The 23367-nt window shown below is 43.0% G+C and overlaps 1 protein-coding gene across 1 annotated transcript in view; it reads left to right on the forward strand.

Annotated features, from left to right (window-relative positions):
• LOC138351097 (uncharacterized) overlaps nt 1-17150 on the forward strand; it is a 25984-nt gene extending 8834 nt beyond the window's left edge. The window contains exon 6 of the mRNA XM_069302725.1: nt 16811-17150. Coding sequence (XP_069158826.1) covers nt 16811-17150 — 340 coding nt within the window. The remainder of the gene's footprint in view (nt 1-16810) is intronic.
• The last annotated feature ends 6217 nt before the right edge of the window (nt 17151-23367 follow it).

Consider the following 23367-nt stretch of genomic DNA (forward strand, 5'->3'; position numbering starts at 1 on the left):
GGTCTGGAGTGGCCTCTCCAGGGCGCAAGCCAGGGTAGGTTAATACGGAGAAGCTGTCACCCATGCAGCAGGCTGGGTGACAGCCTGCTGCCAGGCTGTCGTAGATATATGTAGTAGATGTAATACAGGAAGAATAGGTTGGGAGTCAGTACATTAGACAATGTACAAACGTTCTAACCGACGGTTAGAAAGGCGGGGCCCAAGAGCTAACAGCTCGATCCTGCAAGCACATATAATTAACACCAATACTAATAATAACAAAATTGAATGAATAAAACTATATAAAAATAAATTCCAACTACAATTTCAACAGTAAATATTGAAGAAAAGTTCGCCTGGAGTCTTTACTTTAGACGACCGATGCCTGAAGAGCCATGGCCCAAGCACTGAAGCTCGACCCTGCAGGCGCAAGCAATGATCACAAATATGTGAATACGCACATACTAAGCACATACGCCACTTGTCGTGAAATCAAACATAGTATCCAATACACTACTTGGAAATTCCATATAGTACATTATTGCTTTACATATGACTGAACGAAGGTTACTCAAGGTCAAAGATACGTTAAAAATAACAGACATATTTTTGCAACATAGCGAGGGTAGCCGAGTTATATATAAAAAAAGTGGGATTGCACACTGCATTGTTCAATAGGATCAGGTGGAGAGCACGGTAGGTATGGCGTGTGGAACACAAGACGGCCCCTTACCGTCTCCAGATTGAGATGTTTGTCTCTAACTGACAATATCAGAGACGCAGTTGATGACGAGCGAGGAATTGCTAATCAAGTGCTGATGCCAAGATGGTCCATACCTCACAGCTATTACCACGTGGTTATGATCTACCATTCGCTACGCTAAGTTGATTGAAATATTTACGTAAATTTGGGAGTAGGGAAGATGAAGGAGAACTATCAAAGCTGGAAATGGTAATTATTGTTCATGTGAGGCTCGACCATCAGTCTCCATTCCAACTCCGCTGCTGGAAGGTAGCGTGAGTGGTCCTCTGGAGAGGCCCATTATAATGATTAATGCTTTGCAATAAATATTCGCGACGAGGGCACGATGCAAATTGTTAATTGAGGAATAACTCGGAATATATTTGCATATGGCTAGCCAGCAACTATCTGGGTACAAGGCTTTGTGGGTGGCGAACACTTCTCAACATTCCCCCAGTAGATTTTTGTCTTTGTTTAAAGGGTTAGTTTAACTATTATACAACTGATAATGGTAACTACCAATCACGTATATAGGGTGTTCAGTCACATATCTTACCACCGAATAAGTCACGCCCTAATGGTGGTAATTACTGACCAATGCAGGAGCCGGAGAGGTATGGCAAGGATGACTGTAGTGTTCCAGAACTTCCAGAGAGAGGTTGCCTGCACAACGTTTTCACTCATCAACTCGTTCCGTACAATTAAAGATTTGTATAAACGGCATAAAAGGTCATAATTCTCATTAAGACTGAGTGCAGGTAAAAAATGGTAATGAATGCTGATTACGGAAGCTGATGAAAGTCGGTTCTTATTAACAAATCAGATCCATGTGGCCTTGTGATGCTTAATTATGCTTACCACGGTGCTTACGGTGTGAGGAAGGAAGGGTGGGGGGGGGGGAAGGGAAGGAACTCTCCTTATTTCTCTTGCGGGGGTTGAGTTTCAGCTCTTTGGTCCCGGATATCGACGGTCAGTCAACTGGTGTACAGGTTCCTGAGCCTATTGAGCTCTATCATATACATATTTGAAATTGTGTATGGAGTCAGCCTCCACCACATCACTGCCTAATGCATTCCATTTAACTATGACAAAAAATTAAATCAAATTATTGTCTCTGTTGCTTATTTGGGAACTCAGCTTTCACGAACAAATCCACAAGGGCCGTGACGAGGATTCGAACCTGCGTCCAAGGGCATCCCAGACGCTGCCTTAATCGACTGAGCTACGACATTGTCTCGTAGCTACGCTTACACTACATGTGTAGTGTAAGTTAGCTTTCACCTATATCTCCTTGTGCGATCACCACCCGTGTTAAACGGTATGCCTTTATCTACCTTTTCATTTCCCCTGAGAATTTGGATTGTGGGGACAATGTCTCCCTTAACTCTTCTGTCTTCCAACGAAGTGAGATTTCATTTCTGTAGCCTTTCTTCGTAATTCAGTTCAGGGACTAGTAGTAGTAGTAGGCATCCATCAGTCTCAGGAGACTATGGAGTTGCGCTCAGGGACTAGTCAAGCAGAATACCTCTGAACTTTTTGACTTAGTCTTGTGCTTTACTAGATATGGACCTCACGCTAAGACTGCATACTCTACGTTTGGTCCTACTTATATGATATTCAATATAACCAATATTACAGAGGTGTGTGTGTGTTGAGAGCCGTAATATGATATATAACAACACGTGTATTTACCGGGGAACATAACGGAACACTCATCCTTAGTGTGACCTGCAAAGTTGTCAACACATTAATCAAGCGCACACACTCACAGCCGTTAATATGTATTTGCGTGTTTTTTGAAGCAATGGAGAGTAAAAGGCTGTATATTAAATACTAATAAATCTACATGTTTTCATGCCTCATATCACCTACGATATTTCCTGCCTTATGCCTTCAAAGTTGTATCTTTCTTTGATCAATATATCCTCCTCTCTTCAAGATTTGATCTCATAATTAATATAAACACAGGATCAGCATCCGAGCCTAAATGCCCAGGGCGTGCATATATCATCTGCTACTCGCCCATTACCGTTTAATTAGCGTACTATGCGTACTCCTGATGCAAATTTCTGCCAGCTCGGTTTAAACAGCTATGAGCCCCTCTTTCAAAGCATAGACATTGCAAGGTGAAAATTATTGGTACTGGAAAGACGAAATGCATAGCTAAATTATTTACCAATATTATTTTTTAGACTCAGAACGTTGCGGATATAGAAGAGACATTGACATACAATATAAACATTAAGGACAACTTTACCTCTTGCCAGTCTAAATTCCTCGTGTTCTTCTCAGTGGGAGCGTGAGTTTACAGATGCACGAGATCCTTGAGAGGATGAGGATGGACGAAAGGAGAGAGAGAGAGAGAGAGAGAGAGAGAGAGAGAGAGAGAGAGAGAGAGAGAGAGAGAGAGAGAGAGAGAGAGAGAGAGAGACTCTGTCTTCTATAACTCAGGTTCTCTCCTAATAAGACCAGTGCTTTCCCAATGATCTCAGTTTGCTTCTCCATCTTCAACACCAGTTTTTCACGTGGAACAATATCAAATGCTTTTTGACAGTCTAAGAAAATGCAAGCTACCCAACCTTCTCCTTCCTGACGTGTTTCAGTAATCATGTCATAGAGCTTTATCAAGTTTGTCAGGCATGACTCTTCCTTTTTAATCCCATGACGACCTTTTGTTACAAAGTTCATATTCTTCAGCTGCTCCATTATTCTCAACCCGATTACTCGCTCCAGCATTAACCTATTTTTATTTACTTATTTGTAATCACCTATTTGTGCCAGTAGGATGGAATTGATAGCTCTTAGACGCCTTTCTAACAGTCGATTGTTTAATGCAATGACATCTGATGGGATTTACCAATCGTATCAACTTGGTTATCCCCAGGATGTATCATACAACTTCTAACTAGTAGGTGTGTGTGTGTGTGTGTGTGTGTGTGTGTGTGTGTGTGTGTGTGTGTGTGTGTGTGTGTGTGTGTGTGTGTGTGTGTGTATTCACCTAGTTGTGCTTGCAGGGGTTGAGCTCTGCTATTTCGGCCCGCCTCTCAACTGTCGGCCAATCAACTGTAACTAACTACTAACGATTTTTTTCTTCACACACACACACACCCAGGAAGCAGCCCGCAACAACTGTCTAACTCCCAGATACCTATTTGCTACTAGGTAACAGGGGCATCAGGCTGAAAGAAACTCTGCCCATTGTTCCTCGCCGGCGCAGGGAATCGAACCCTGGACTACAGGATTATGTATCCAGCGTGCTGTCCACTCAACCACCACCACACACGCTGTGTGTGTGTGTGTGTATGTGCTCACCTAGAAGTGCTGGCGGGGGTTAGGCTTTGACGCTTTGGTTCCGCTTATCAACTGCCTATTAACTGTGTGCGCGCGTCTGCGCGAGTGTGCGTGCGCGCTCCTGGTATACGACGAGTCTGGTATAGTGAGAACGGTTATCTTGAACGGTGCACAAGATCTCGACATTAAAGACGTAGTAGAAACAAAGACAAAAATGTAATTATAAAGTTTATACTTAGAGCTCCAAATTAGCGAGAATGCTTCCTCATTCGTTCGTTATCATAAGACTTATCAGCATAAAACCCGCAGCAGCAGCAGCAGCGGCGATATTAACATGCAAGTTCCGCAGCAATGCGAGAGGACACGCTGTAATATTCTCTCCTCCGTATCAACGGTAACGCTTAACGCAACGGTAACGGTAACGCAACGGTAACCTGTCACATTTCAATGAATTATCGAACTTTTCCCCGCCATAGCAGACCAGGTTCTTGTGGTTCCCCCAACTTGAATTATCAGTTTTATAACTTGCAGTAAATTAAATGCGCCGCCTTGATTAAGCAATTATTTCTACATCATCTAATTTAATACGGTGGTTTTACCAGGTCTTTCTGCGTCGAGTTTTCTACGCGAGTTTAATTAGCTTATTATTTCGGCCCTGAAATTTATACGTCAGAGGAAATTAGTCCCACATTAAGCTTGCAGCGGCGGCTTAAGTATGGTGGAGTCCCGCGCGTTCGAATCCCTTTGCCCTGAGCGATTATCGCGATGTGAACTATTCCTCACGAGAGAAAAATGAGTGCAGTTGGTTTTAATGTAGGGTTGTTAGTGTATTTTGTTGTATGTGTATTTCTGTTTACGTTTCAAAGCCTGTAAATTACATGCGATACTAAACATTTTTTTGTAAGGCACTTTTGTTGACGGAACAATGGATGGTTAATCTCTTTCTGGGCTTTGAGGTGAATCTCAGGTGAATCTTGAGGTGAATTTGAGTCATTTCAGCTTTTCACACTAATTGCATTTCCTTAGCTCCTGGACACGAACTATCGCATGTGTGTAAATATAGGTTTTATTTTGTGTGCTACTAGGTGAGGATTTTATGCCAGGGCTTCATATCCAATAGTTGGTCGTTTGTTAGTTGTAAATGATGTTCTGAAGACCGATTTTGCTAGATTTTGTATAACTACTCCAACTTTTGCCTGTTTTACAAAATGCCGCGGACATTATTTTGTTAATATGTTTCTTACGTACCTGATTTGATGGTATATATTCTTTAAGCTTTCTGTTAGTCTTGGAGCCTCCTTGCTTTAAGCCATTATCGTTTCTGGTATATTTTCTTTCCAATTCCTGTATTTCTGACCTTACATTTGTCAGATTTGAAGTCAAAGAACCATCTGTCCGACCAATACCGGAAGGCATCTAAGCCTTCCTACAGCCCTTCCCACCCCACAATCTCAGTTTCTAATCATCCTCTTCAGGTGAACAGACTTCAGGAACAAACTGTATACACGTTCCGATATTTGGATAACCTCTCGCTACATCGACTTCTCTCTCTTCAGCATTACCCTCTGTTTCCTACCCGAGAGATATCCTTTCACTCATCTCAGCATTTTCTCACTTTCTCTAGTTAGGGATTATAAAAACATATTGGAGCCTTTCATGCTGGACGATATCAAACTGTTTCTGAGCCTTTAACAACCCGCCGGCTTCCTGTCCTCGTCGAGGCCACTAATGGCCCTCAATTTAATTCCACCCCCAGCTCTTGCACGAGATATGGGGAAATAAAGTGGAGGAAAGTTACACAGGTGTCTTATCTGAAACACCTGTCCTGTCCTCACACTTAGATAACATCAGTATATGAGCGATATCGATGACTTCGTCGAAATTCTGGTGCGTCAATGACATTAAAAGCGCCGCAATTTTGATGTATTCTCGGACTAATAGCGTCGGTCTTAATAGGCTGAGCTGCTTGCCTGTGAGCCAACGTTTCGACGTAGACAGAAGCGCCTTTAAATTCGACTGTTCTTAATACAGTCTAGACCAGTGAGGCCATCGCAACCTACCCGATACCCGCTCCAGCCCTACCCCCTCCAACCCTACCCGCTCCAGCCCTACCCGCTCCAGCCCTACCCGCTATACCCGCTCCAGCTTGCTAATTTCCTCCTCGATCCTCCCATTCCCATAGCTACGGTCCTGTGACTAACTGGATATTTATGCATAGTTATGGCAACAGTCATTTGGGCGTGGCTATAACCATTGGACCGAGGGGGGGTGGTGGTGGTGGTGGTAGGGGTGGTGGTGGTGGTGGTAGGAGTTCTCTCCCAGAGTGAGTGGAGTGGTGCAGAAGGGTAGTGGTAGAGCTGCCTCGTAGGAAAACGAGTGAAGAGACCCATAGCGAGTGCAACTAGCCTCCAGTGAGGTGGCAGGATATCTTCTATGCCCGGCGTAAAGAACATGCTTACTGCCATTTTGCCGATCGACTTCATCGCGTTGTTAACACGCACAGAGATAACAGCTGTAGGACGCACAGGTGCTAGGGGTAACCTAGAGCTGTGAACACAGATGCAAGCAGCGTTGATGAACGCTGGCCATGATAACAGGGACAGACAGACGCGTGTACAGACAGCGACTTAAGTCAAACGCTGCTAAAAAAAAATCAAAGCGTAAGACAACTCATCTCACAGCTCAACCCATCGTAGCAGCACCTTCCATTTCAGTGGGATGGTGGGAAGGAGAAAGAGAGAGAGAGAGAGAGAGAGAGAGAGAGAGAGAGAGAGAGAGAGAGAGAGAGAGAGAGAGAGAGAGAGAGAGAGATATATATATATATATATATATATATATATATATATATATATATATATATATATATATAGAGAGAGAGAGAGAGAGAGAGAGAGAGAGATAGAGAGATAAGTGCCAGTTACTCTCTAGTAAACATAACGCTTGCAGAGAGGATTAGAGAGGACAGTACAACACAAGACGGTCAGTCAGAAGTAGCGATGCTCAGTCATCCCTTGCCTGACAGGAATTAGGAAGGTGAGCTAACATAACATATGTCGGTATTCTAGACATGAACACAATGGACTAAACGAAAGCTCTCTACCTAAGATGAATGAACACCAATAATTCTCAGCTTGCTGCTCGCCTCCCCTCCCACCCCCCCACGGCACTGTGCCACTCCAAGCAACACCAGGCACTCCCCCCAAGACACTGTTGCAAGACGGTCTTCAAATAAAACTCAATTATCTTCCCTCCTTATTCATGATTTAGAAATTATGTTATATATATTGTAGAGATAAGAGGATTCATATTTTCCTCAACTGTTCTATATGATCGCATTTACTCCATTCACCTCAACATTATGGAGCCTTGATACAGAATTTTAATCAGCCATTTAATGCTTCATTGGCTATTTAGTTCATGTTTTGTCTTCAATCCATAAAGATGATTATCTAAATTATTTGATCTTATAAATTACCAATGTAAATTTGCGACATAATTTATGGGGTAAAGGTCCTGTACACGGTAACTAGATTGTCCAGTATCTTAGAGTCGACAAAAAAAATCAATTTGGCTGCTAGATAAATAATAACTATAATGCATTTACCGCCCCATCGTTGAGCGTGATTGATTGTCGTTGGTCCATAAAATATTGATGTTTGTCGGAGCTCGCTAGTGTTAGCGGTGTTGCTTGGGTCGCTAATGTTAGCGGTGTTGCTTGGGTCGCTAATGTTAGCAGTGTTGCTTGGGTCGCTAATGTTAGCGGTGTTGCTTGGGTCGCTAATGTTAGCAGTGTTGCTTGGGTCGCTAATGTTAGCGGTGTTGCTTGGGTCGCTAATGTTAGCGGTGTTGCTTGGGTCGCTAATGTTAGCGGTGTTGCTGGGTCGCTAATGTTAGCAGTGTTGCTTGGGTCGCTAATGTTAGCGGTGTTGCTTGGGTCGCTAATGTTAGCGGTGTTGCTTGGGTCGCTAATGTTAGCGGTGTTGCTTGGGTCGCTAATGTTAGCGGTGTTGCTTGGGTCGCTAATGTTAGCGGTGTTGCTTGGGTCGCTAATGTTAGCGGTGTTGCTTGGGTCGCTAATGTTAGCGGTGTTGCTTGGGTCGCTAATGTTAGCGGTGTTGCTTGGGTCGCTTATGTTAGCGGTGTTGCTTGGGTCGCTAATGTTAGCGGTGTTGCTTGGGTCGCTAATGTTAGCGGTGTTGCTTGGGTCGCTAATGTTAGCGGTGTTGCTTGGGTCGCTAATGTTAGCGGTGTTGCTTGGGTCGCTTATGTTAGCGGTGTTGCTTGGGTCGCTAATGTTAGCGGTGTTGCTTGGGTCGCTAATGTTAGCGGTGTTGCTTGGGTCGCTAATGTTAGCGGTGTTGCTGGGTCGGTAGCGGTGCTGGTGGTTCGCTCAATATTATTGCTGGACTAATAAGTCGCATTTTTTAATGGATTGGTCAATTTCGTTAAAAATGCGACGCATTAGGTGAAAGGACAGGCTGCATCCTCACAGGTCACGAGACGGCTGACAGAGGTCACGAGACCTAGTTAATGTCCTAATTGACACGTTGCATGGTCTATAAACTTTCATTAATTTCTATCTCTATCGATATAATTAAATTGCCTCCTACATTTGAAAACCTTCTCTGTTACACTTTTCACGTTCTTGAAGGCTACCTCGACGCTGTCCAGTTGGTGGGTGCGTACTCTCCGGATTGTGCTTACGAGGGGTTGAGCTTCGGCTCCTTGCTCCCGCCTCGCAAACCGGTGGACAGGTTCCTGAGCCCATTAGCCTCTATCACATCTTTTTTTTAATCTGTGTGTGTGTGTGTGTGTGTGTGTGTGTGTGTGTGTGTGTGTGTGTGTGTATTACATCAAAAGACTTCATAGGCCGGCTTACGCCAATGTGATGGCATTTAACTGTAAAAATGTCAAGATATTTAGTTTGGGTTATAAAACGCTATAATTACCAAGTTGTGACTCTCTGGCAATTATTAAATTACAAAAATAAACGTTTGTATACATCAATAATCAGAATTGATTTTTTAAGGAATTTTCCATCAATTTTGTATTTTATTTTATTTGTTCAGATATAAACGCTCATTTGTAAAAAAAGTAATTTTTTTCTGGAATATATTTTAGCATTGCGCACTGTGATGACCCACGGCTGAGGTAATTGAGCCCTCTGTGGGTTAATAACCATCCCAAGATGGATAGAACTCGTATCCTGTCTCTTGGACCCAGGCTCGAATCCCGTCCCAAGGACCTGTCTCATATGATCCGTTGATCCCACGCTTGCAGCTTCCTTACTGGGCCCTAATCTCGTAAGTCCTCTACAGAACAGCTCATATGCTCGTTAAGGATTATATTGATTTTGCCCAAAGTAAGAGTTATGCTAGATAATTGTATGTGTTTTATGGTAGGGATTTTGGGTACTAGCGGCAGTCAGTATCATTTAGTAACCTATCCTAAAGTGATTCATGCCCAAGGTGCAGCCATACCCACCGGCGTGTACTTCCCATTTATCACATGGTTTAATATGTAAATTAGTTTGATTACATTTTTGTTGTTTTTGCATGGTTAGGCTTTTGGGTTCCCAATGGCAATTATTTGTGCCTTAGAGTTCATGGGTGAAGCACTTTAGGAGCTGCGCTCAGGAGACCGAGGTAACAGCTTTACGAGAGTAGTTCGATGGTAATTAGTTGTGAGTGATGTATAAGCACCAGCTCGTCCTCGTAAACAAAGACCACATGCTCTGTAATCCAGCCGCCAAGCGCCCTATTTTGGAGTCAAAAGCTATTTACATATGATTCACAACTGATTACGTTCTAACTTTTTCGAACAGTGCGTCGCTTTCTACGTGTGTTTGAATATCTTCCAAGTCCTTCACCCATGTACTGAAAATACAAATAATCGCCAATAGAACCCAATCACCCATCCTAATAACAATACAGTTAAAATATACATTATTATTAATTTATAAAAAAATGCGTTTTTGACTGCAGGCGAGGGAGAGAGAGAAGTTGAGGAAGAATAAGGCAAAGGAGAGAGACAAGGAGGAAGAGAGGCAGTGGGGAAGATATTAAGAAAAAAAACCACTTCAACATAAAACTACCGTATAATCCTCCATCGAGCTGACGGGTCGAGCCAAGTGACAGGTATTACCGTCGCTCCAGACACTCCTTACAGAGCATTGATGACTCTATCCTGGCATTTGACCACATTGACGTAATTCGAATCCGGAGTCGGAATTGTATTACAGAATTAGTTCTAGCGGCCGAAATTATAACTTCGGGTGTGACTGCCTGCAAGGCGAGCGAGGGGGAGGAGGGACCCCCTCCTATTTACATTATGTTTAACGCTCGTTTAGCTCACAAAACGCGAGCCAGAGGAACGCAAGTCCCCGTCCTGGCAGACCCATGAAGCAGCATAACACACTCGCATGCGAGTCCCCAATAGTGTTTTACTGCTGATAATTGGGGGACACAGCAGACTTTAAGGCTTAATAAAGTGCGAGTATCACGCCACGCGGGCAGTGCTGGTGGAATATGAGCTTTGAATACAGTTATTACCAATGTGGTACTTTCCGCACCTGGTGAAACGTGTAGTTACAATTCTATTAAGTCCTTTATATTTCATAGCGCCCGGGTCAGAGGTCAGAGGTGGTGAGGCGTTCATTTTTAAAGGGGGAGTGGTCATTCTCTCTCTCTCTGGGGAGGGTAGTGGTGATCTCTCTTGCTGGGGAGGTAGTGGTCCTCGTGCCACCATCCCCCACCATCCTTGCTGGTGGAGGCTGATGGCTCTCTCTCTCTCTCTTGCAGGAGAGGTTGATGGTGTTCTCTGTTGCTGGGGAAAGTGGTGGCCCTCTCCCTTGGTGGGGAGGGTAGGTGTTCTATGTCTCTGGACGTGGTAAAGGCAATAAGGCAGTTGTTGGTGGACTGTGAAGAATGTTTAGTGCTACGCTAGAGAAGGCAGCCTCCTGCTAGTGGTAAAGGAGGCTGCCTCCTCTATAGCTATCTGAGGAAGCCGATCAGCACGAGAGCACCGACAGCAAGAGCGGAGGACATAACAGTTATGAGGATGCACAGACCCCAACCAAACAATAGAAGGAATGGGGCAATAATTCGTTAAATGTAATTAGACATGTTAGGAGGTGACAACAGAAGGGGTCAGGAGCGAAAGTGTCGCGGAGCTGTGTTAAATGTCCTGAAAAGTATCCATACCGTCTTTAAAATAAAAGAGTGGAGTCTGAGCAGCCCGTCCTCCTTAGGTTAAAGTGCTAAAGTGCTCTTATCCTAACCTACAAGAGGACCCAAAACAGAAAATGAGGCAGTTTGACAATGTCCCGAGCCGCCAATATGTTCTAGTACGACAATGTTTGGCGTTAGGTCGACTGTACGTCAAAATAAGACGCTGTATTAAGAAGACGGGATGGTCAGAGAATGGGAAGCAACAAGCAGAGAGAAACACCATTAACAGTAAAGTTGTAAACGTAAAGGAAAAAACAAAAAACAGAACAGGAGGACCTAGCTGAAACAAAGCCAACAGACACAAAATAGATATCATTGTGTTCTGAAGAAAGTTTCACAAATACATAAGTAACCAGCCACAACTAATCATTTCTCTCGAGACCTGAAATCACTATTAAATATGTAAAAAAGAATAGTTTTATAAGTATATTATAGTATTAAAATTGCATAATTTTTGTAAAAAAATAGTATTAAAAAACAAATGGAGACAAGCCAGAAAGCTAACTCTAAGACAGAGGCCAAACAAGCCAATCCCTCCTCTTTAAAAGCCAGAACGACATGCACGAGAATACACTCAGATACTCGGGATAGAGCATTACACGACCGAATGACGCGTAGTTAGTTATCTTGACAGAGTAGGTGGTGCGCCGAGACGACGTCTTCCTTGGTGACTAATGCCCAGCCTTGGCGAGCTCCTTGTTGTGGTCACCAACACTTAATTTGGCCGATAATTGGTCTTAATAAATCGCATGGTACTGTACTTTTGTTATGGTAATCTGGCCTTCAACATGTTCTGTAATGGGCCTTAGGAAATAAATGAATAAATACAAAAAAAACAGATGTCAGTGGCTCCAGCAACAGGTGTCAATAGTGCTCCCAACAACAGGTGTCAGTGGCTCCAGCAACAGGTGTCAATAGTGCTCCCAACAACAGGTGTCAGTGGTCCCAGCAACAGGTGTCAATAGTGCTCCCAACAACAGGTGTCAGTGGTCCCAGCAACAGGTGTCAATAGTGCTCCCAACAACAGGTGTCAGTGGTCCCAGCAACAGGTGTCAATAGTGCTCCCAACAACAGGTGTCAGTGGCTCCAGCAACAGGTGTCAATAGTGCTCCCAACAACAGGTGTTAGTGGTCCCAGCAACAGGTGTCAATAGTGCTCCCAACAACAGGTGTCAGTGGCTCCAGCAACAGGTGTCAATAGTGCTCCCAGCAACAGGTGTCACTATGCCCAGCAACAGGTGTCAGTACTCTCAAGACGGCGCCGGTGTGCAGCTTGTGCTTCAAGCTGGGCCACGTCCTCAACACACTGCTCCCACACACACACACACACACACCTGCCTCCTAATAAAGATGATTTTTTTTCTGTGGAAGAGCGGCTCAATTAACTTACCGCCCTCGGGGGGCTGAGGAGTTTCCATATATGTGGCAACGTTCTTTGAATTTTTTGTCCATTTAATTCCATATAATTAATTTTATTTTTTGTTGCCCCTTGGTTCATTACCGATTTTCCAATATATGTTATATGCAGTTTTTTTTGTTTAGGTGTAAATTTCTGACTTTAGATTATAACGTCAACAGAATTTTATATACAAATATGTATCCATCTGAGATGATTATGTTGCGCTCCATATGGAACACACACACACACACACACACACACACACACACACACACAGTTTCACTAGATTTCACTCTGGAAATCGAAGCCTCGAACTACAGCCTACTGACCGACTGAACACCCACAATATGAGAGGATCTCAATGATAAGCAACTGATATTCAACTGAAACTTTGGGCCTCTTCTTTGGGATTCAAATGGATACCAATTGTGTATCGTGGAGATGCTTTCCTAATATCATGATCAGTAGCTCTCTGGTTGGAGCTACGGCGTCCGCCCTGGTATAGCCTCTAGTACGAAGCCATTAATGCTATATAGTAAATTATACGTATAATTTATTATACGTATAATAATTATACGTATACGTATAATTCTATTTTTTAAATATTTATTTCCCGCTACTTAAAACGCATATACGTTCCTGTAGAGTATTTTATTATTATTTTATGTTTTTATTTATGCGTGCTAAGGAATCCAATTCTAATGTTTATATTGAGAAGCAATTAAATGCTAATTCCAACGACTCCTCCAAGAACCTATACGAAGCAGAGGAAAATAAAAAGGGCCGGGATAACCCTAATGGCCACACCACCCAGGAATATGGGGAGACAGAAGGGGGGGGGAGAGGGGGTCTGGAGTGAGATGATATGTCTATCTGGGTAATAGACCTTTCTCCCCATGAATTTAATAGTTTCTCAATTGCACAGCGGGGGGTGGAGATGGGTCACGTGGTGTATGGTAGGCGGGTGGTGGTGGGTCGTGTGGGTGGTGGTGGGTCATGTGGGTGGTGGTGGGTCGTGTGGGTGGTGGTGGGTCGTGTGGATAGTGGTGGTTGGTTGTGTGGGTGGTGGTGGGTCGTGTGGGTGGTGGTGGGTCGTGTGGGTGGTGGTGGGGTCGTGTGGGTGGTGGTGTGTGGGCGGCAATGGGAGTTATGCTCAGCTAACCATACGCTTGTACACACACACACCCATCACAGTCTAGCTTGCTGTAGTTGATATCCCACATTAATAAGAACCAAAATACATTTCTATGTGTGCAACTGGTGTTGCATTCTTTACGACTTGCAATACTGCAACGATCAACAACGAGAACAACGACCAGCAGCAGCACTAACAATGTTGCTCCAACTGTATTCCTTTCAGTTTTTTTTTTTTTGTAATTTTATGGAGCGTTGAATATCATTGTTATTGCCATGGGCTCTTCAATTAAGATGGTGTATGTTTATAGAATGCATGACATGCTTGTGTATATATTGGAGTGGGCCACACACCCGGATGAGGCATGGATCTGTAGGAGGGTGTTAGTGTGTACTCACCTATTTATACTTACCTATTTGTGTCTGCTGGATCGAGCATTGACTCTTGGATCCCGCCTTTTGAGCATCGGTTGTTTACAGCAATGACTATGGTCCTATTTCCCTATCATACCTAGTTTTAAAATTATGAGTAGTATTTGCTTCCACAACCTGTTCCTTAAGTGCATTCCATTTTCCCACTACTCTCACGCTAAAAGAAAACTTCCTAACATCCCTGTGGCTCATCTGAGTTTCCAGCTTTCATCCATGTCCCCTCGTTCTGTTACTATTCCGTGTGAACATTTCGTCTATGTCCACTGTCAATCCCCCCCTGAGTATTTTATACGTTCCTATCATGTCCCCCCTCTTCCTTCTTCTTTCTAGTGTCGTAAGGCACTACGGTGTGTGTGTGTGTGTGTGTGTGTGTGTGTGTGTGTGTGTGTGTGTGTGTGTGTGTGTGTGTGTGTGTGTGTGCGCGCGCGCGCGTTGTGAGTGGAAAACGCTTGTGTGGTGTATGTTTGGAGAGGCATGAGTGGTGTGTGTGTGTGTGTTTGGAGAACACACACATGCACACGTAGCATGTGTCTGGGAAGATGTTAGTTCGAAAAATAAAATCGTGTCTGAAGAAAGTGTATGTTTGGAGGAGAAGTGAGTGTTTGCAGGAGTGAGTGTTTGGAGTGAGTGTCTGGAGGAGTGAGTGAGTGTCTGGATGAGTCGTGAAGTGTGTGTGTGTGGGGTCGTCCGTGCGTGACGGGGTGTTATATCCTTGAAGACGGACAGGCTCATTGACGCAAGTAATTTGGCAGGCAGACTGGTCGTCGCCACCCCCTCCCCCCCCCGTCCACCTGCCACACCCTCCCCCCCCCCTCCACCTGCCACCTCCTCCCCCCCCCGTCCACCTGCCACCCAAGATGCCCTTTGCTGTCAACCAGCCACTCTGCACTACCATTAAGCCTCCCTTAACTGCTCCTTCGGCAGGCGCTGCTTGTATAGGCCCCGCTGGAGGAGCACCTCTCAAGGTGCTCTCTAGATGCACCTCTCAAGGTGCTCTCTAGATGCACCTCTCAAGGTGCTCTCTAGATGCACCTCTCAAGGTGCTCTCTAGATGCACCTCTCAAGGTGCTCTCCAAATGCACCTCTCAAGGTCCACATCACTCATCCTCGACAGCAACCTAAAGTAGGTTGCTTAATTACACTTGATTTTCAAAATCATCCTCGGAAAAAAAATAAAACATGTTTGAAAGACAACTTGGATAATCGAGTGAAAACCGTAAATAAGGTGGAGGCCTGGTGGAGGACCGGACCGCGGGGACACTAAACCCTGAAATCATCTCAAGATAACCTCAAGATAACAGCACATCGCTCCTCTCTTGTTATAGAGTCCTCTGAGATCTCACTCTACTGGAACTATCAGCGTCTGTCCAGCTCATTCGGTATTAACACAAAGCAAATATTCTACATTATTGCCTTCTTTGGGATTTTATTCACCTGACGTTCAGATACAGATATTTCTGTCATTGTGAACCAAGGTTATCAGTGTTACGGGCTATTCATGCCTGTGCCACCTCGTGGGTGGCTTAATGTACGTCGAACGTCGGTATACGACGTACGTGTACGTCGTATATTAATGTACGAACGTCGGTATTTGTACTATGGTCCTCATCGTTACAATAAGTACTACGAAAATAGGAGAATGGGCTGAATTGTCAGACATTCAAGGGAGGACATCCGTGTTCCGGTCCACCAATTTTACGGCTGACGCGGCAATTACGGTTAAACAGGATTTTTTATTCGTTTTCCTGAAAGCGATATTTCCACTAAGCGGAGCACAATGAAGATATCATAAGCCTTGGAAGCACAGGTTAACGGTGTATGTCGCCTTCATGTTCAAAGTGAAGGAAAATTTTAAATATTTATCGAGTACTTCCGTGCTAATGAATTAACGTGAACAAACGCGGTCAGCTATGCGTAAACACACACACACACACACACACACACACACACACACACACACACACACACACACACACACACACACACACACACACACGGAAATATATACACACACAATCTCGGACACGAACACACACACACACACACACGTGTTACACTATTTTTTTGTGGATAGTTACACTATTAATAGTGTAATAGTTATACTAATTTTTACGTGGAAAAAAAATGAGTAGTTAGTGACAGTTGATTGACAGTTGAGAGGCGGCTCCAAAGAGCAAAGCTCAACCCCCGCAAGCACAGCTAGGCGAATACAACTAGGTGAATACACACAGTTTTGTCATCATTTTGTGCAGTCACTGACGATGTTAAAATTACTCAACAAATTACTGTATTTTAAGAAAAACTGACAACTCGACCCTCAAAACATAGCTAAAAACATTAGTCTTTCCTGCAGTATTTGAAACAAAATAATTTTTATTTTTTAAATGCTAATCAGAGTCTTTAACCACTGTGATCTGAATCTTTGAATATTTTATAAATATAAATAATAAATACTATTATTATTATTATTATAATATCCCAAGATATTAGCTTCATTAAAATATATTTATGACTGCTTCCTTTATTTCCATTAACTTCGCCATTGAAGCTTCTAATACCATTTTGAGTGACTCTTATATTGGTATCAATTCGAGTGATATTTCAGCGACGTTTCGTCAGTCCCTGGTGGTGAGGTCCCTGGTGACGAGGTCCCTGGTGACGAGGTCCCTGGTGACGAGGTCCCTGGTGACGAGGTCCCTGATGACGAGGTCCTTGGTGACGAGGTCCTTGGTGACGAGGTCCCTGGTGACGAGGTCCCTGGTGACGAGGTCCCTGGTGACGAGGTCCCTGGTGACGAGGTCCCTGGTGACGAGATCCCTGGTGACGAGGTCCCTGGTGACGAGGTCCCTGGTGATGAGGCCCCTGGTGACGAGGTCCCTGGTGACGAGATCCCTGGTGCTGAGGCCCCTGGTGACGAGGTCCCTGGTGGCGGGGAGAGGCATTAAATATCCTGATGCACTCCATTAGTACGGAAGTTCTCTTGGTCCCACATTGTCTCTTAGTCTAGCTGTTATCCTTAATTTTCTTACTTATTCGACAGTTCTCATTCATTTCTCTCTGTTACTTCACATGTTCTTCATTTTTCTTCCTTAATCTGTTCTCCATAACTATCTTCTATATTTCACAGGTTCTCCAGGTTTTCTTCCTAATTTATTCTTCCTTAAATCTGAGGTCTCACCCCTCACTGTAACTCTCTGTTTCCTATATCTTAGGTACTCCCTCCTCCACTGGAGCACCCGACCAGTTATTCAAACTGAATCACTTCTACATTTGTATACACAAAAATACAGTATAATCCCTGATATTTCAAAAGGTAAAATTATGTAAAACATTCAAGATAACGACAAATCACACTGAAAAAAAATATACTAGAATAAACTCTAAACCACAACAGTCAAACATGGAAAACACAACCTTAACTATCTAGAGAGCCTCAACAGCAAATAAAAGGTAGACATTTAACAAGCAAAAAACAAGAAAGCCTAACAAGCTACCGAATGGCTTAGAAAATAGCGAGGAATTAACGGACAAGCGGCAAAAAGGTCGCTAATGAACACTCCCAGAGACTAATGAACATGGAACTAAGACCAAAGATATTAGGGAGCAAGACACCGAAGCAGACGTCGGTAAGGTGAAACACTGGCTCCTAACGGCCGTTGTCGTTGCCGGTATGGGTACGGGATTGCCGCTAATGGCCGCTCTGATGACATAATTACATTTGTGCTCATTGCCAGACCTTGGGTAATTGTTCCTGTTGGGGGTGGGGGGGGGGGGAGGGGGAGGGAAGCCTGTTGCCAGAACGCGAGTAGCTGGTTTTGACACAAATATACGTGAAAATACACACAAACACACACTATATATATATATTAAATATTATATATATATATATATATATATATATATATATATATATATATATATATATATATATTATTAAATATGACCGAAAAAGTAAGATTAATAATTCTAACACGAATTTTCTCAATCTTTCGTACATTTCTTTTCACTGTTGGAGGTAAATCAAAAATCAATTCTCCAAAATTCATTTTTATTTCTAGTCTTCAAAATTTTTATTTCTAGTTTTCAAAATGAATTTTGGAGAATTGATTTTTGATTTACCTCCAACAGTGAAAAGAAATGTACGAAAGATTGAGAAAATTCGTGTTAGAATTATTAATCTTACTTTTTCGGTCATATTTAATAATATATGTCTACAGGAAAGACTGCTACCAAAATATATTAATATATTAATATATATATATATATATATATATATATATATATATATATATATATATATATATATATATATATATATATATATATATATATATGACAATGTCAGACCACGGAGGAAAAATGAAACAGGAAATTTCCTTAAGTACTTTCGTATATTAAATACATCTTCAGAAGGTCGACCTTCTGAAGATGTATTTACACTATTGTAAATGAAACAGGAAATTTCCTATTTCATTTTTCCTCCGTGGTCTGACATTGTCACATTCTTAATCACGTGTTCATTTTCGTGATATACACACACACATATATATATATATATATATATATATATATATATATATACAGGTGGAAGGAGAGAAAAATATCAAAGTGTTCAGTGAGAATCCACAAGGTCTCCTCTGAATACTCTTTATTTTATTCTTTGAGGCTGTGGCTCCCTAAAATAGGACCAGAGGTGGTATCCATACTATATATGCAGTATATATATATATTTGTTCAATAGATGTTAGTATTCGCAAGCCAAAAATATTATTTTACGTCCAAATACTCGTACCTCTCCATGGAAGACTAGTATTCCCTTGGGAGAGTACTAAATCATAGTTGCCTATAAGAGTTTTCAGATATGAGATGATGATAATACTCACCGAGATGAGCGCCCTCACCAGCTACGAAATCATCTTTAAATATCATTATCTAAAATAATATACAACAACAAAAAAAATATGTTGACCAAACCACACACTAGAAAGTGAAGGGACGACGACGTTTCGATCCGTCCTGGACCATTCTCAAGTCGATTGTGATAGCTTATCTCAAAATCGACTTGAGAATGGTCCAGAACGGATTGGAACGTCGTCGTTCCTCCATCAATTGATGTGTGGTTTGGTCATCATATCTTCAGCCACGTTATTGTGACTCATCGTCTGTATGTATATTATGCCTAAAGCCACAATTATATTGAACTTGGATGTGAGTGGGTAGCGTTGGGCACCACATGGACAGCACGTGGTGTCTTGTACGTGGTGTGGTGTATGTGGTGATGTGTACGTGGTGAGGTGTATGTGGTGAGGTGTATGTGGTGAGGTGTATGTGGTGAGGTGTGTGTGGTGAGGTGTGTGTGGTGAGGTGTATGTGGTGAGGTGTATGTGGTGAGGTGTACGTGGTGAGGTGTATGTGGTGAGGTGTATGTGGTGAGGTGTATGTGGTGAGGTGTATGTTGTGAGGTGTATGTGGTGAGGTGTATGTGGTGAGGTGTATGTGGTGAGGTGTATGTGGTGTCTTGTACGTGGTGTGGTGTATGTGGTGAGGTGTACGTGGTGAGGTGCACGTGGTGAGGTGTACGTGGTGAGGTGCACGTGGTGAGGAATACGTGGTGTGGTGTATGTGGTGTCTTGTACGTGGTGTGGTGTATGTGGTGAGGTGTATGTGGTGAGGTGTATGTGGTGAGGTGTATGTGGTGTGGTGTATGTGGTGAGGTGTACGTGGTGAGGTGCACGTGGTGTAGAACACGTGATGGAGAACACGTGCGACTTCCTAGCACGTTATCATACAAACATTCCCAGTTGAGTGGAGACGAGCAAAACTTAACGACATACACAAGGTAGAGCCACATACACAAGGTAGAGCCACATACACAAGGTAGAGCCACATACACAAGGTAGAGCCACATACACAAGGTAGAGCCACATACACAAGGGCATACTGCCTGGTCAACACCTTCCAGAAATACTGGTTTAGTGTTAAGCTTTACCTTACCAATCTCGAAGGGCTATTATGGCAACTACAAGTACCGAACGACGTAGTATACTTTAGTTTTTGAACACAGTCAAGAAGTATACTCTCAGAAGTATACACTGAGAAGCTTGCTAAACCTCTGTGTGTGTGTATATATATCCCTCTTGCGCAGAGATTCGTTTGCTGCCAAGTAATACTAAGCTTACTGCCCACCTACAGTTAAGGTGTTGTTGGCTTGGGTGTAGGGCTTAAGGTCTATTAACCTCTGCTGGGTTATTAAGACCACTGCAATAACCTAATGGCCAACAACAGGTACGATTTAGCCCTGCATATTGTCCAGGACAATATATTATATATATATATATATATATATATATATATATATATATATATATATATATATATATATATATATATATATATATATATATATATGACCAGTGTGTCCAGTACTATAACCACTCAGCCAACAGACTGTACAAAAGGATTGGAAAGTCCTCTGACTTTTAACCCAACAACCGACAGCACTCGTGACAATTTTGGACACATATTTCATCAAATTACTTCATCGTGCCGGTCAGCCAGGGCATGGAGCCAGTGGCTGACCGGATTCGAGTCCTTCAGGGGTCTAAGGTTTTCTGATGCATGTTGGCTTCAGGACCATTCACGCTTGACCATATTATAATATTATATATATATATATATATATATATATATATATATATATATATATATATATATATATATATATATATATATATATATATATTTCTTGATGTCATTTAGAAAGCGCGTCATCTGATCGTAGAGTTAAGGTGAGTTATTTATGAGGAGGAAGCGCTAAGATATTACGACTATTCTCTGGTAATTTAGTTTCTATTATAATTTCGAAAGATATCAGGTAAATGGAACTCCAGAAACTGGACTAAGCTAGGAAAAACTATATATTACAGTTTAACTATAGAAAAATGTAGGATTCAAACCTTTCATTTACATAATCGACAATCCAAGAGTCTATCATTAGTTGGAACTTTCACAGAAACTCGAAGTGAAACAAATAACCTAATAATTGAGAGAACGGGGACGTTATAATGCCATACCCCATCTTCCATTAAGGTTGATGTCACGCTGAACAGCACTGGGGACCTTCAGCCATGCGAGTTGAAGAGCAAAGCACCTTAAGCCACCACAGACCACAGCCTCACCTCAGGGTGCATTCTTCGTGCGTCAAGATGCAAATAAGAGGTCCAATTGACCTGTCCTACGCAATTACTAACAATCACTTCCACCTTTACGAGAGTTGCAAGGCAACGAACCACCTGCCTCGACGTTTACACCTTAACGGAGACATGTGTGTTAAAGTAATTACTCTATATCTTAATTAATGACTATATTAACCCGTATATGAGGTCAATAGAGACTTGGCGCGCGACTCGCGTCACTTGTGGTCATCGTGTGATATATTAATATTGTTTACAGATCTGCAGTCGACTCACAAGCGATTAGATCCGAGTTCGATTCCCGCGCAGAGGGAGACGTTTACATGTGTGGGGTTAACCCAGATGACTCTGTTCACCCAGCGGTAAATTAGTATCTGGGATTTAGTAGACTGTTGTGGTATGCAGCTTGTGGTAGGTCGATCAGTACTTGGCCACAGATAAGTGAATCTGTTCCCTACTGTCACAACAGTTGACTAGCTCACAATCAACTAATTACTGCTAGTTTCACGGAGACATCTGGTATAAGGAAAATGACAAAACCCCTCTTTCTTGTCTTGGGAATCGAACTCGGAACCTTAAGAGTGTGAGGTGACTGCGTTGACCACTTCACTTCACTACTATACCTCGACTCATCAGCGTAGATGAAGAGAAACTATTTAGCACGGGTGGTGCACGAACAAGGGGGGGGGGGACTATCCGGATAAAGCGCCAAGCCATTACGACTATATAGCACTTGGAAGGGGTCAGGATAAGGATTTGAGATGGGACGGGGGGAAGGAATGGTGCCCAACCACTGGCCACAGGTGGAAACTGAGTACCCAAATGAGCCATAAAGACATTAGAAAGAATTTGTTTAGTGTCAGAGTAGTTGACAAATGGAATGCCTTAAGTAGTGATATAGCGGAGTCTGACTCCATACACAGTTTCAAATGTAGATTTGATAGAGCCCAGTAGGTGCAGGAATCTGTACACCAGTTGATTGACGGTTGAGAGGCGGGACCAAAGAGCACAACTAGGTGAGCATACACATACACACACACACACACACGCGCGCACACACACACACACAGAAGGCGCCGACGGGCCAACCAGAGCTCCAAGACGCCCTGCGTCTCGCGTCACACCCAAGGCGCCACTCCCACCCATAATGGCTCAGCCATGGTGGTCTTAAAAGTGCCCTAAATTAATAGGATGATGCCACTCTGTCTCCAAAAACCATGCCAGAAAATGCTAATGAGTCGGCGGCAGGCAGACGTAGAAATTATGCAAATCTCCGGCTCTTTCCAGTGGTACGTCTCATCAAATATCAACTCGTCAGCTTTTACGAGTTTCTCGGGGCGGGTGGAGACGGGTGGTCCAGGAGACACCCAGGACGCTGGTCCTTGGTGGTCCCTGTGGTGGTCCTCGACCCCGGAGGTGGTCCTCACGCCACTCTCTGCTAACCCCCCCCCCCCTTGTTCCTGTTACCGTCCGTCCCGCTGCTAATGGTTACTTTAGCCTTATTGGTGCTTCTGGTTCTGCTGTGATTGGATTCCTGCCTCGGTTTTTTGTTTTTATTCGTATTGCTACTGTTGTTAGTAATTATTCCATCGAGTTTATTTCTTCTGTTTATTTTTTCTCGGTGGTGGGGCGGCTTCCCGGTGGGTATTGTAACCACTGGAGCTGCTCAATAAGTTCCATCAATATTGCTCGTTTTGTTAAATTATTTGCTGCGTGTATCGCAGCTGTTATCAACTCTCTTGGTAATTGCTGTTGCTGCTGCTTTAAAGTTTTACTTTTGCTTGTTATTATTGCATATTCAGCTATTGTTGCTTTTTTTTATCACGGCTGTTGCATCTTCTGTGCGTGCAAATGACATTCTTGCATTGGTTACCTCTGTAATTGTTTCATTTGAACCATTGCTTTTGTAACCACTGTTGTTGTTGCTGCTTTTGTAATCATTGTTCTTGCTGCTTTTGTAACCATTGTT

This window comes from Procambarus clarkii, chromosome 48 (genome assembly GCF_040958095.1).
Source record: "Procambarus clarkii isolate CNS0578487 chromosome 48, FALCON_Pclarkii_2.0, whole genome shotgun sequence".
NCBI classification, from domain to species: Eukaryota; Metazoa; Arthropoda; class Malacostraca; order Decapoda; family Cambaridae; genus Procambarus; species Procambarus clarkii.